The sequence below is a fragment of the Indicator indicator genome, chromosome 6 (genome assembly GCF_027791375.1).
Source record: "Indicator indicator isolate 239-I01 chromosome 6, UM_Iind_1.1, whole genome shotgun sequence".
NCBI lineage: Eukaryota > Metazoa > Chordata > Aves > Piciformes > Indicatoridae > Indicator > Indicator indicator.
In genome coordinates this window covers 18,327,630-18,342,457 of record NC_072015.1, presented here as the reverse complement: position 1 = coordinate 18,342,457, position 14,828 = coordinate 18,327,630, and the positions used below count along the sequence as shown (strand labels likewise).

General features: G+C 38.2%; 1 protein-coding gene across 1 annotated transcript in view; it reads right to left on the bottom strand.

Annotated features, from left to right (window-relative positions):
* The window catches only part of RETREG1 (reticulophagy regulator 1), a 54,217-nt gene that overhangs the window by 30,652 nt on the left and 8,737 nt on the right, over positions 1-14,828 (bottom strand). Inside the window, exons 2-3 of the mRNA XM_054381976.1 lie at positions 12,480-12,586; positions 10,748-10,778 (exon numbers count right to left, since the gene is read on the bottom strand). Coding sequence (XP_054237951.1) covers positions 10,748-10,778; positions 12,480-12,586 — 138 coding nt within the window. The remainder of the gene's footprint in view (positions 1-10,747; positions 10,779-12,479; positions 12,587-14,828) is intronic.

Sequence of the window (14,828 nt, the reverse complement as noted above, 5' to 3'; positions counted from 1 at the left end):
TCTTTCCGCTTAAATTTACTCTCTACCAGTATTTTTAAAGGTCAGCTTTGTGAACTTCTTTCCGGATGAGAAATTTGAGGTCTGTCATTCTGTTCAAAGCGATGCACTCACGAGAAGCACAGTCTTCCTCTAATTACGATCTGTCTGGTACCTGCCTCCATGATATTCTGCTGGTTTAGGCATTAAAGGAATTCATGCAAGTCACCTAACTATAGAGGACATTTTAAAACATAAACAAAAGGTGAAAAACATGAATGTTACATTTGCAAGCAGACCAAATTGCTGAGGCAGGCAAATATTCCCCACAGCTCATGGTAATCAGACAGGCTGCTCCTGGACTAGACAGTATGCAATTTATTGTATGGTATAACCCTACAAAGAGTTATGAAAATAATCTTTTGCCTGTATGCGAGTTTTTTGTTCTCCTAATTTGGCTTGGCCTTTCTTACTCTAAAAATGTACTATTGCTTGTTAATCAATTCAAAGATACAATATACAGCTAAGGTCTACATGCCTACATGTTTTACTAGGTCTGCCTAAGCTATTTGAAAACTTTTAACTAGAATATAGCTGTGCTAACTCTGAGAGTTGCCCTAAAAGCATTCTTCAGAAGAAATGGCTTTTTCTAGTGTCCGCTGTCTGCAAAATTGGAATACAGTACCTCCACTGTGAAATACGGAATTGAAGACTGCACTACAACCAGTAAGCTAGTGTCACTTCTAGTGTACTGATCTGCAGCTACATCTACATAGTCACAACTACAAATTGTAAGACATTTCACATGGATTCCCACCATAAATTAGAAAATTCCAGAATATCAAATCCATGTTAAAAAGTCTCTATGGATTAGGTGATGGTGACAGAGGCATGGAGTGACCTGCTCTTCTGTTCAGAATGATGCCTCTGCATCCAAGATTTCTTCTTTCCCTTCAAAAAGCAGTTCATAACTTCGAATCCTTCAAGTGGAAGGCTCTTTATCTAGGATATAAAGGGTCTTTGTCACTTTCTCCCACATAAACTTTATTCCAAGTTTCACTTTCTTATTGAGAAAATACCTGTCAATCACATCCTGAGACAGGTTTTCTTATGACACTCTTTAGGACAGCAGTCAAAATAAGAGTATACCCTTCTACACCCTGCCTCTGAAGCATGCTATTTAAAAGAAACACTTTGTAAATATAAACGAGTAAAAAAAAAAGAAACAGAGCAAGGGCTTTGTTCAGAAAGTGCAGGAGTACTCAGAATTGACAACAATATATAAATTGTGCCTGCCAGTAGCTGACAACTTCCAAGCCACTTTGAAAAATAAACAGGGAAAGAATAACAGATGCTATGATTAGCATGAGAAAACTGATCTGCTCAAAAATGGTCAGAGAACATTTTCTTATATTCAGTATTGTCTCTTCTAATCCTTTGATACTTTCAGTGGGGGTCTTGCACTCCACAACAAGCAAAGATTAATTGCTTGCTTCAAGAGGTGTCCCTGAACGCAGACATAAAAAAATGATCTGAGATGGATGGTACCAGCACAATTCCTCTGCAGCATTTCAGATACAGTTTTTCTAGAGATGTGTTCACAGGCTTGAGAAATCAACTCATGAAGATAGGATAGATAAATACTTTGAGGAAATTTCCTTTCAATTTATGTATGTTTTGTTTCCTCTATAATTAGACTTCTAAAGCTTTAGCTCTGCTGGTAAAAAATACTGGTGCCAATTTTGCTTTATCAGTAAGAAATATGAAAATCTTAAAAAGTGAAGGCCATCTCCAAACTCCCTTACTGAAGTTGGGGAAACCTCTCAAACAGCACACAAGCGTACCGTACAAATCAGCAAATTCTAATGCAGCACTTGCCATACTTGCTTGTCTAAGATGGAATGGTAGATCTAAGAACTTGCTATTGAGATAGTGCAAAGGTGAGAAAGTGACAAGTGCAGTGGAATAACTCCAGAATAACACTAACCATTTGGGCAATTTTCTCTTTCTGAATATCTGTTTCATTCCTCCACTTGCCAGCCCTACAGAATTTTCTATTCACTCTATCCCTTTGTTTTCAATTCCCATAGGCTTCCAGGAGTTTTGTTTTCTTAGTGCTGGAAACAAGCTAAACTAAAAAAACCCCAAACCACCTACAATTCTGCGTGACTTGTATTCAATGTTTATTTAATACTGTGATTAAAAGAAATTTCATCATTACAGGAGCAATAAAACAGTATGTGAGACAACCTAGAGGATGCTAGACATCAATGGGGAGGTTCCATTTTTTTCCCAGTGATGATAGGTTTTACCTGAGATGCCAGCAGACACAAGAGCCATCAGAACTGGATCAGCTCAGAGTTAGAACTTCTTAGGTTGTTTACAACATACAGATTCACCTGGCTGTACTCACATAAACCTTTAACAGAACTACATTTTGGACATAGCAGATCAAGATGTAAAACTTTCATGAATAACTGAACAGTGGCTGCAGTTCCATAATTAAAAAACCTAAAACCCCAAACATAGCAGAGTTGGCTTTACCGTATGTTGAAAACTGAAGAAAAACAGCCTTATGTTTAAATAAAAAATTGCAAACAAAGGCTGTATTTCCATCCTCTCATCCTTAGGAAGCTAACACTTTCAACCCAGTTCCACAGTTAATTTTTACCAATGAGTAACAAAGGAAATTAATTACCAAGTCACTTTTGCACAGGATGCAGAATACTCTGCAGTTTGCAAAGACTACACTTACATGAGGCATTTATTTACCACACCTAATCATTAATGCAGTGACTTCACTTGAATAAAAGTCTTTTAAAACTAGTTTACATAACTATAGCAAAAATATATGTTTCACTGTGCTGGTGCCCAGATTATTTTTTTTTCCAATATGGAGGCAAACCGGCAAAATCATAGAATCAAAGAATCATTTAGGTTGGAAAAGACCTCTAAGATGAGGTCAACAATAATGCTAGGTATGAGTGTGTTTAGAAGCCTTAGCATGAATCTCCTGAGGCTGTTTCATGAAACTACTATTTCTGACTTATTCAAGGAATAATAATTGTTTACCCCCGAGAAATGATTACTAATACCTCCTGTCCATGAGAGATTCATGAGACCAGAAAACAACTGTCAAATCAGACTATGTGAGATGTTCTTCTGTACCATGATATTTTAATTAAATATTTTTATAAACCCAATTTTGTTATCAAAAGAAAAGAAGAAAAAGGTTTTTCCCAGAGGTCCACAATGGCAATCTTCTGAATGACTCCCTAGTGTCCTAATGCTGCAAAACCCAAATACACAATAAGGAAATCTTTCAGAGCTTTCTGAATAGAATAAAACTTTAAAATAATTCCTGATAATTTTGACTACAACTAGCCAATGGGTTAGAGCAAAGGACAGAACTGTGGGACAAATGAAAAGAATAACACACTTGCCAAGTAATTATGCTTTATGAAGTTAAAACTAGAAAAAAAAAAAATAGGACTATCCAAGCAATTTCAGATCAACTGCTCTCACTTGGATACTTGGAGATATGCTACCAAATCAGCAACACAGCTGAGAAGCTGTTAAAGCAGTCAACAAGGATTATTGAGTATCCAAATAAGAAAAAAAAAAAAAGGCATATTTCTTTTTAAAAAGTACATAGCCCATTCTAAAGAAAAGATGGAAAAATACATCTCAGTGGCTGCAATGCTTTGGAAAAGCATCCTATATAACGCTTAAAAGCAAAAGGCAAAAATATGGTTTATATGCAATCCCCAGAAGATAACTTCACATTTAATTGAAAAGCCATACCAAAGGCCAGGTATTGGAAAGTGCCTTGCTATATAAGATTTATATGTCCTTAGCTTTTCATTCAGTAGCTGCACTATTCCTTCAGATGACTGAATGGCAATACCCTGGCAGTAGTGGCAGATACTGTAGAGGATAGAATCAGGGTTCTCTTTTACTTGATACTGGTAAGGCCTTAGTTTGAGCACCATGCTAAGAGCAATACAGGTACTCAAACATGAATGAAAAAATTTTCTGAAAACATTTATAAATGACTCAGTAAATATTACAGAATGACAAAAGCACAGAATGCCAGGTTGGAAGGGACCCCAAAGATGATCTGGTCCAATTTCTAGGTGATAGTGTAGTTTAAACGAGATGGACCAGCACTCTGTGAAGCTCAGTCCAAAACCGACCAATGCAGGGGAATACACTATTTCTCTTGGGTCCAGAGGAGGGCCACAAAAATGATCAGAGGGCTGGAGCATCCTCTCCTGTGAAGAGAGGCTGAAAGAATTGGGGTGTTCAGCCTGGAGAAGAGAAGGATCCAAGGACACCTTATAGTTACATTTCAGTATCTGAAAGGGACCTACAGGAAGGCTGGGAAGGACTGTTTGGAAGGGCTTGTAGCAATAGGACAAGGGGCAACGGTTTTAAATTGCAGCAGGGAAGATTTAGGCTGGAGATAAAGAAGTTTTTTACGAGAGTGATAAAATACTGGAACAGATTGCCTAGGGATGTGGTTGAGGCTCCATCCCTGGGGACACTGAAGATCAGATTTGATGTGGAGGTGTCCCTGCTGACTGCAGGGGTGTTGGACAAGATGACCTTTGAGGGTCCACTCCAACCCAATGCAATCTGTGAATCTGTGAGATTGTTCCAATGTTTAACTGTTCTCATTATGAAAAATTTTCTTCTGGATTCCAGTAGGAACCATGCAGCAGTAACTTGTACCTAATTACCCCTTGGCTTTTCCACATGACTCCTCATAAAAAGGGAGTTTCCATCATCCTGGTAGCCACCTCTCATGTACTGGTCTCCCCTAAGCCTTCTCAGCCTTTTCTCATATGGCAGGTCTGCCATTCTTGTGTTCATTCTCATGGTTCTTTTCTGGGCACTTTCCAACCTGCCCTCATCTTTTTTTGTACAGCAGGGACCAAATCTGCATGCAGTACTCCAGGTGTGGAGTAGAGTGGGACAATGACTTCTTTATCTCTGTTGGTAACGCCCTTGATGCAACCCAGCATCCTGCTGGCCTTTGCCACTGCAGCACACTGTTCACTCATGCTGAGCTTATTATTAACCAAGATCCCCAGGTCCCTCTTCACAGGGCTACTCTCCAGCCTGGTTGATCCTACACTCCTGGGTTATGTATTCCCAGGCGCAGGATCCTACAACTGTTCATGCTGAGCTCTGTAAGGTTCATGCTAGCCTACTCATTCTGCCTGTCCAGGTCTTCCTGGAAGGTGACTCTTTTCTTCTGGAGCATCAGCCTCCCTACTCATTTTGGTGTCATCTGCAAACTTATCAGGGTGCTCTTGCTCTCAATACCCAGATCACTTAGGAAGATAATAAAGAGCATGTGGCCCAATACTGATTCCTGGGGGACCCCACTGACTGTCTGCCAGGCTGAGAAAGAACTATTTATTACCACTCTCTGAGTACAGCCTGTAAGTGAGCTCCCCACCCACCAAAGAGACCATCTGTCTAGGCCCTAACATGGCTGTTCCTCTAGGAGGAGGCTGTGGAGGACTGTGTCAAAAGCCTTGGAGAAGTCCAGGTAGACAATGTCAGCTGCTTGCCCTGCATCTATTGAGCAAGTTATTTTGTCATAGAAGGAAACCAGGTTTGTCCAGCATGATTTCCCCTGGTGAATCCATGTTGGCTTTTTTCAATCACATGTTTCAGCTGTCTTGTGACAGTCCCCAAGAGGATTTGTTCCATGACTTTTTCAGGGATTGAAGTGAAACTAATGGGTCTATAACTACTCGGGTCTTCCTTTGAACCCTTCTTAGAGATAGGGGTGACAATAGCCTTCTTCCAGTCTTCAGGGATGTCTCCTGATCCCCACGAAGTCCAAAAGATCATGCATAGGGGCCTCATAATAACATCAGCAAGCTCTCTTAGCACCCTTGGCTGGATGGTATCCCGGCCCATTGATCCGTATGGATCAAGCTCCAGTAATAGCTGACACACCAACTTTTCCTTCACTGAAAGTGGGTCTGTGTCTGCATCAGCCTGCACTGTTGCTCCCACGGCCTGGTACTCAACAGCTTTGGTAAAGACAAGAAGTGATGAAGGCACTAAGGACCTTTTCAGCACTGTTGGTGACTAGTTCACATCTCCTGTTTAGTAGCGTGCCAATAGTCTGTTTCTGCTTGTTGTTAATGTGTCTGAAGAATCCTTTCTTGAAGTTTTTGACATCTTTGGCCAATTCCAGTTCAAGCTGAGCTTTTGCTTTTCTAACCACAATCTCTGCATGCTCTGGTAATGCCCTTGTAATCTTCAACAGATAATGTTCCACGTTTCCATCTCTGGTACATTTCCCTTTTGGCTCTGAGCAGACCCAGAAGCTCAGAGTTAAGCCATTGTGGTCTGTTGTTCCACATACTTCCCTTGTCTTTAAAGGGGATGAACCTGTTTTTTATGTCTATGTTCTTGTAAAATCCCAGCACTCACTAGGTCCTTTATCCTCCATGGAAGCTTCCCACAAGAACCCTTCCAACTGAGCCCTGAGCACACTGAAGTTTGCTCTTTTAAAATCTAAAACTTTTGTTTTGGAACTAACCTTTAGCATGCTCTGCAGTATCCCAAGTTCCACAACATTGTGATAATTGCAGCTAGGGCTGTCATCAACAGAGGTATTACAAAGCAGCTTTGCTTGGTTAGTGAGGAGCAAGTCCAGCAGTGCTTCTTTCCTGGTTACCACATCTAACATTTGTATGATGAAAGAGTCTTCTAGGCATTCCAGAAATTTGTTGGGTGACAGGTGAACTGCTGTTTCTTGCAGCAAATGTCTGGGTAGTTAAAAGTCTCCCATAAGAATCTGGCTTCCTTAACTGACTCAAGAATTGCCTCATTGGTTGTTTCATCTTGGTTTGGGGGTCTTGGTAACAGATGCCTACTGTAGAGTCCCTTAGAGATGACCCCTCTGATTTTGACCCAGAGGTGTTTGATAGGGCTTCCACAGTTACCACAGTTGACTTCAATACTTTCAAGGTTCTCTTTAGCATAGAGTGCAACTCCACCACCTCTTTTACCCTGCCTGTCGTTACGAAGCAGCCTATAGCCATCAAACATCATCCTCCAGTCGTGTGAGTTGTCCCATCAAGTTTTGGTTATTCCCGTAATATCATAACCTCCTGACTGGGCACAGACCTCCAGTTCCTCTTGTTTGATTCCTGGACTTTGTGCTTTAGCATACATATACTTCAGTGACACAGTTGAGGCAAATTCTCTGCCACTCTGGTTGGCCTGGTTAATTCCCCAATTGGTTGTAGTGGTGATAGTGACTTGAAGATTGCTGTTTTGGATCCCGCCCCCCAAGTCCTTCAGTGTAAAGCCCACTGCACCAGGTTGGACAGCTGGTTGCCACAGATTTCCCTGCCTCTTTTATACAAGTGGATTCCATCCCTTCCTAGCAGGTTGTAGTCCTCATAGAGGGCCTCATTATCATATGACAACAGCCACATAGCCAGAAGTTGATCTGAATTATGTGTCTATTTCTATCTGTCCTGCTGTCCTTGAACTGGTAATATGGAAGAAAAGATGATTTGGGCACCAAGATTCTTCATTTTCTCTCTCAGGGCCTTATAGTCTCTCTTGATTCTGTCTAGGTTTGACCTTACAGTGTCATTCATGCCAACATGAGAGTAACAATGGATAGTAATCTGTGCTTTTGACAAGGTGTGGCACCCTCTCTCTCAACCTAAATTGGGTTGGTCAAATATAACCTTATTGAAAAGAGTTAAAGCAGCCCCAGTAAAATTCTGCTATTTCTTTTTTTCTGCCCTTATTTCCTCAGAAGTTACTCTTTTCTTGCATACAGGTGTGTAATACTTGTTTGGTAGTAGTAAAAGTGCTGAACAATTCCAACATTTTCTCCTCACCTCTTCCATGTAATCTCCATAATGAAAAGTGAATTGAACTCCTGAAAACAAGGATGACAGGAAAACGTCTTGTGATGGCTAAGGCAGAATCACATTGTAACTAAACTACTACAGAACCACAGATAGTAAGCTTGACTTCAAAAGTTTGCAAAGCACTCTATCTGAGAAGAAACTGATGACAGGCAGCATCCATTATTTCTGGCAGATAGAGGAAAAACAGCAGGCCAAAACCCCAAACTATTTCTACCAATGAGATATATAGAATCTGCAAAGGCGGTGCCATCTCCTTCATATCCCTTTCCCTTAAACAAAAGCAGAATCTCAACCAACCAACCATCAAAGATAAGTGTGTATGAAAATGTATTGAACAGACTTCAGCCTTTCTATTGAAGTTTCTATTTTTGTTCCTGTATGGAAATGAAGAGGCAAAATTTTACTGGAATACTCATTTTATCATTTATCAAATATAAAAACAAACTCTGAAAAACATTACTTGAGAAATGAGCTAGTATTCTTGAAATAACTAGCCAGAAAGCAGGAATAAAATTGTGCAACAGAAATACAAAAAACCACAACTGTCAAGAGGTTTCTACAATGCAGACAAGATTTATGCAATCTGCAGGAGGTTTGAGCATTTAAACATGTGGGGTTTTGATTTAGCTAAAACACCACCATGCATATTGCTAGCTATCTGAGTTGTGATTTGCTTGCAAAAAGACAGATAAAATGTGAAGAGATTCACAGAGAATAAAAAATAAAGTCTTGAAGTCACCTTTAAGACCCTTAGTACTCAGCAACACAATCTTGAGATGATTATATATCCATGAAAACATAAATTCAGAGTTCAGTAGAGGTTAAAAAGTCAATGAAGCATTGGGATTAACCATAAAAAGAAGAGAAAGCATTCTTATGACAATGTGTAGTCTTATGCCAATATATATTCCAAGGGTTACCCTGAATGCTGAATGTTCTTCTAATTCTGCAACCCCACACGCACACTGACATAAAGGATACCAGAACTGGAAGAAAAGTGCAGAAAAGCCCAGTGAAAAAGGCTACATATAACTTCTATTTTAGGAGCAATTAAGTAGTCATGAACTCAAAGAACTGCAATAGACACTTATAAAGTCACAGCTTGCTGGAGAATTTTGATAGGGAGTGATTACTCACTATTTCTTCTGACAGAATAAAAGGGTAGAAAGAGGTGAAGAAACTCCTGTATAGCAGTAAACAAACACAAGGCTGTGTTCACAAAGCACACATTTCAGCTGTGGTGATCTGTGCTACACGGTGTTGTGGATAGAAGAAGCTTTTAAGAAGATAAATAATGAGACAAGTTCATGGAAAGTTCACCAAGAATATCTGGAGGGTGGAAAGACACCACTTCAGCTGAAAGCTGCTGGGAAAGTACACCAAACCAAGTCACTCTCCATGATATTCAAAAAGTCATGGCAGTCAGGTGAGGTGCCTGGTGAACGGATGAAGGGAAACATTGCAAAAATGGTAGAAAGAAGGACCTTGGGAACTACCAATGTCAGCCTCACCACTGTGCCTGGGAAGATCATGAAACAGATCCTCCTAGAAGCTAAACCAAGGTACATCAAGGACAAAGAGGTGATTCAAGACAGCCAGCATGGCTTCACCAAGCGCAAGCCCTGCTGACCAACCTAGTGGCCTTCTATGACAGAGTGACTAGACCAGAGGATGAGAGAAGAGCTATGGATATAATCTGGACTTACATGGACTTCTGTAAAGCCTTTGAACTGGTCCCCCACAGCATCCTTCTAAATTGGAAATATGTAGATTCAATAGGTGGGCTGTTTGGTGGATAAATGCATTGGTTGGATGGTTGCATCCAGAGGGTAATGGTCAAAGGGTCAATGTCCAGATGGAGATCATTAATAAGTAGCGTCCCTCAGGAGTCCATACTGGGACAAGTGCTGTTTAGAATCTTCATCAATGACATAGACAATGAGACCATGTGCACCACATAGATCCACTTCAGGTTCGTAAGAAAGCCTGAAGTTTAGGAATAGCTGCACATCTGAATTGCCTTCTGTAACTGCCATGATATTGGTATCTATCTTTAGGCAGAAAACAGACACCTGCACCTTCCCTTTTCAACTCTGCATTACTGCTTCTTCAGTCTCAGGGTGTAATACAACAGCATACTAAAGGATATGCTTTTGGATTATATCAGACATACAATAATTCCTGGTGGTCTGTTTAGAAGAATAATATCTAAAATACACAAACTTTTATTCTGAAAATGGATTGCCTGTAAACCATTTAGAGACTGTTTATTCTGCAAACCAATTAAATGACTTACTCTGCACCAACAAGATGACATAAATTTTTGCCTCTGGACTAAGACAATCCAATGACAAGTAAACAGACTTCACAATTATTGATTGATTTATATGAATAAATTTATTTGAAATTATAATGATCAGTTACTTGTGGTGGCTATTACAGAGATAAAGGGAAACCCCAGCAAGCTTACCTACTTCTAGACAGCACTGGTAAAATGCTGTTCTAAAAGAAAGTTACCTCCTTAACCAACATAGTATTTTTCCCTAATAACCAACTTGACAGAAAACATGAATTCCCAGAAAACACAAAGCAGGATAATCCCACTATAAGAAAAAGTATTTTTAAAATACTTCTATCTCTTACTGTATACTTTAATATAACTCAATCAGAAAATCAATAGAAGTTATTAAAAATTAAAACTGAAAACCAAGAACTAATAGAATAGATGCTAAGATCAAAATAATTCCATTTTGTTTTAATTAGAGGGGAAATAGACTATTTTCATATTCCAGACTAACTATACATAAGAAGATATTAAATAGCCAATGTATTAAAAATAATATACCTACTTGCCAGTGATGGTCCTCCAAAGCTGTGCACCTGAAATTGTGGGAATGTAAGATGAAATATAATGCACTATAACAGAAACAATATTGTTATTCTTTTTCTTTATTCATACGGAATGTTCAAATTTAGGACACAATTACTGAGGAAGCCTCTGTAACAGTCAACACAAGAAGGATATATTAATTTGGACAAACAGTTCTTGAATTGTTTTCTGTAAACATAGCATATGAATTAAAAAATGTAAATGGAAAAAATCCGTATCTTATAACACAGCTTACACTTTTACATACACAAACTGACAGGCACTTTCTACATTCCTTATGTAATAGTCTTGCCATCTAGTGGTTGGCCCTAAGTACAGAGACACTGGGAAGTTTTTTTCTGCTTTTTTGAGTGGGACTTCCTTAATTTCAAGTCACTACCATAAGATATCTAAATGAAGATTTCTAAATGAACTTGATTGTTATTGAACTCTTTGTACTCTGTATTGCCATCAAAGGCAATAGTAAAATTTTAAAAGTTAACTCTAGTAAAATAATCATTCTGTAAGCTGGGAAAAACAGTTCTTTCTGACCTTACCTCTGTGATGTATGGTTAATAATCACAAGCGATGGGAGTAAATCACAAATGAAGACAGAAAGGTATTCTTACTGTCTTAGCTCTGTCTTAATATCGGTATACCTTGGATTTGGTCCATACAAAATTATTAGCAATTACATCTAAAAGAGAATTTATGTAAATCACCACCTTCCAATTTGTGAATATTCAACATTAGTGGTGATTTATACGACGCAGAGCTAAAAAATCAAATTAATATAAGCTTTATAAGTTGGCCTCTGAGCTTGTAATACTCAGAGCAAGGAGCAGAATAGTAATGAAAACTCCAAGGAAGGTAATGACAATGAACCATACTTCAGAAAAAGTGGTAACTGCTGAATAATATGTTTTGGCAGTCATAAATTACATGGTAGTACACCAAAGAGGAATACTTTGCTTCTGTGACACCTATTTCCTGCTTTTGTACTGTGTTCAGGTGACTTTTCAAACACTTTGTATGTGGATTCAACATCAAACAAAAGGTAAAATAAGATACTTTAAATAAAATCTTCTTGACAATGCGAGTTACAGACTGATGACAAGCACTTTGCTAAAGAATTTTCAAGATGGTAATGAAATACAAGACAGGAATTGAAAAAAACCCAAACCAAACAGAGGCCAAGCCAACAAACAAATGCCTTTCAAACATGCCTTTACACAAACTGGAAACAAAACATACATAATGTTGAAAAAAATACTGCTTACTTCCTATTTCAATTGTGCTTAAATAGGTAATTAGATAGGTATTTTTTCAATCTATTTACAAAGTTGACCAATTTATATTTGGTCTCCCAAACTTTCCATCAATTATACGATTAATGTCAGAAGAAGTATAAATATTTAAGAAAACTTTGTATTTTAGAAAATAATGCATTTTCAGAATTAGAAGTTAAGAAACATGAATGACTGCTTACTGATACCAATTACACTCATGCTAAAATGAATCTCTTAATGTCCTTTCTATAAAATACAGCAAAATTTAATTGAAAATGTTAATATGTCCTCATGGATATAGTCTCCCTGAAATGAGCTAATACTTTTACAATAACCATAATATCAAAGTAGGTTTAGTAATGAACTAGCTTAGACTGAAATGCAGGTGTTTAAGCAAGGAACTCTATCAGCATACTGCCTTACCTTTTATCCTTGAGAATACCAAATCCTTTATTATCTGAAGAATTAGCACTCCAAGTACTATGAGAGAAGTTAGATGATACACTCTCCAAGGTGTCAGTGCAACAAACCTAAAATGTCAAGAATTGAAAAAGGTTGAATGTTTTAGATTTATTGGAAGCATATGTAAACCAGTAGCTGCTATTAGTACTGAAAATAAAGAGGAAAATAATAGACCGATATCATGTTAATTAAATTTAGTTTTTCCTCACAACCTTTCCACAGGAAGCAAACTTTGAGAGTCTCATTTAAAGATGCAATTGTTAAACATACGTAGAGTCTGCAGTAGTTTTTTGTCCATATTTTATTTAAGCACAGAGTAAGTACAGAAAATATTTATTGCATAGGAAAATGTCCTTTTCAGAATAATTACAGGTTTATTAACATAAATTTTGTTGGCAAAACACATACAAAAAAGGTTAAATTTTCTTGTGCTTCCTATAGGGCCCATGTTTACACAAGATTTTTTACATACACATTCTTTCAAATGCAAAGATGAGGTAAAACTGTATCATTCAAGGTATAATACTCAAACTTGTCTTCATAATGAGCTTTTGAAAATTTGATTTTTATTACATAAATTTTTCGATCATGTGAAGTCAAACAGACCTAGGCTCAGACATTTACAATCATCTCATGCACTGATGACTTTCCTATCTAGGTATGTTTGGAGATTAACACTTCTATTTGTTTTACTGACAAGTATCTTAAATCACAGAGAAGGAAATGAAAAGAAGAAAAATTCAATTAATTTTTTAAAAAAGGTAGGTCTATTATAGCTTGTTTCAAGCACTTTAGAGACCTGAATACAGATAATGAGGAGAGTATTATCTTTTTTCACAGTAAAAGCAAAACCAATTAATTTTAAAAAGCAGTTGAGGATAGCCAAAACCAACAAGAAGCCACCATTCAATGATAATTCCAACAGAAACTGTATCATACAAAGCTGGAGGTTTACAAGAAACCTCTTGGACTTGAAAGCAGGGCAGCTGGTCACTCAGCTAGTCGCTGCCTCAGCAACAATGAAGAGGAAGGGAGGCAAAAAGGAGTAGCAAGCATGGCCATTGGAGGAAGCCACGAGACACCCTTGTATCACACTTGGATTTTTTAAAGAAAATTGACTTCCAGATGTTTCTAACATGCTCAGGAGGCACTGCAGTGCTGGAAAACTGCTCCAGTATTCCTTGCAATCCTCAAAAAACAGGACTGTAGGAAAGAAAACGTCCATGACACAAATTTTCACATTAAACTCATAATGCTCCATCACCCTGAGCAGACCAGGATATGATTTCCAGTATGAAGAGATAAGCTCACTCCAAAAGCTTTTTATGAATATGGAAAGAGCTTGAGTTATAAGACTATTCTATCACCAAAAATAAACAAACCCAAAAACAAACAACCCCCCCAAAAGTCTGAAATCATTACGTCTGTATAATTTCAGCCAACTCAAGAAAACCAGCAAAGACACTTAGTGAAAAATTATTAAAAGGTGAGCTCTTTCAAAGCTGACCAAGCATAGATCATTAAATTAAAACTCCTGACAACTTTTCATCCTGTTGTTCCACTCTTACTCATGATCCTCAGCAACAAAAATCCTTGATTCTGTTTAAGGATTAAATTCAACTGCACTGAACACTATCTTTGGCCTACTTATTTAACCTATAATGAGGCACGGAGGGAGAGACGTGACACTGTATAAAAATATCAAATGAATTTTTCATACAAGTTCTAGGCGTAAGAAGTTTATAACAAATTCAGCCTTTCAAGATAAGGGGGCTTAACACCATGTCTGTTCTATAGGCAGTGTTTGTGCATTAGTATTTTATAGAAACAAATAGTACACCCTGACTTAGCAATCACCATTGGCCAGTCCTCGGTGGTTTTAAAGAAATACATCAATACTGAAATGTATGTACATGTGCATGTACACACACATTTTACTCATTCTTAAAGGCAAGACCAGATGTTTACTAAGGAGGTGTGGTAGTCTGTCTTTCATAGAATATACAGAGCGCATCTGACCTACTTTATGTTCACAACTAAACCATACTTATACTTTCACTGCAATCACACCTGTCACCTGCTGTTAAAAACAACTGCACCAATGCAGATGAGAATTAGCAAACAAGGATTAATAAATCGCTTCCAACTCATGTCACAGAATCACAGAATGGTAGGGGCTGGAGGGGACCTCAGAAGGTGATTGAGTCCAATCCCCTGCCAGAGCAGGATCACCTAAAGCAGATCACATAGGAACATGTCCAGAGGGCCCTGAAAGTCTCAAGGCACTTCACGACCTCTCTGGGCAGCCTG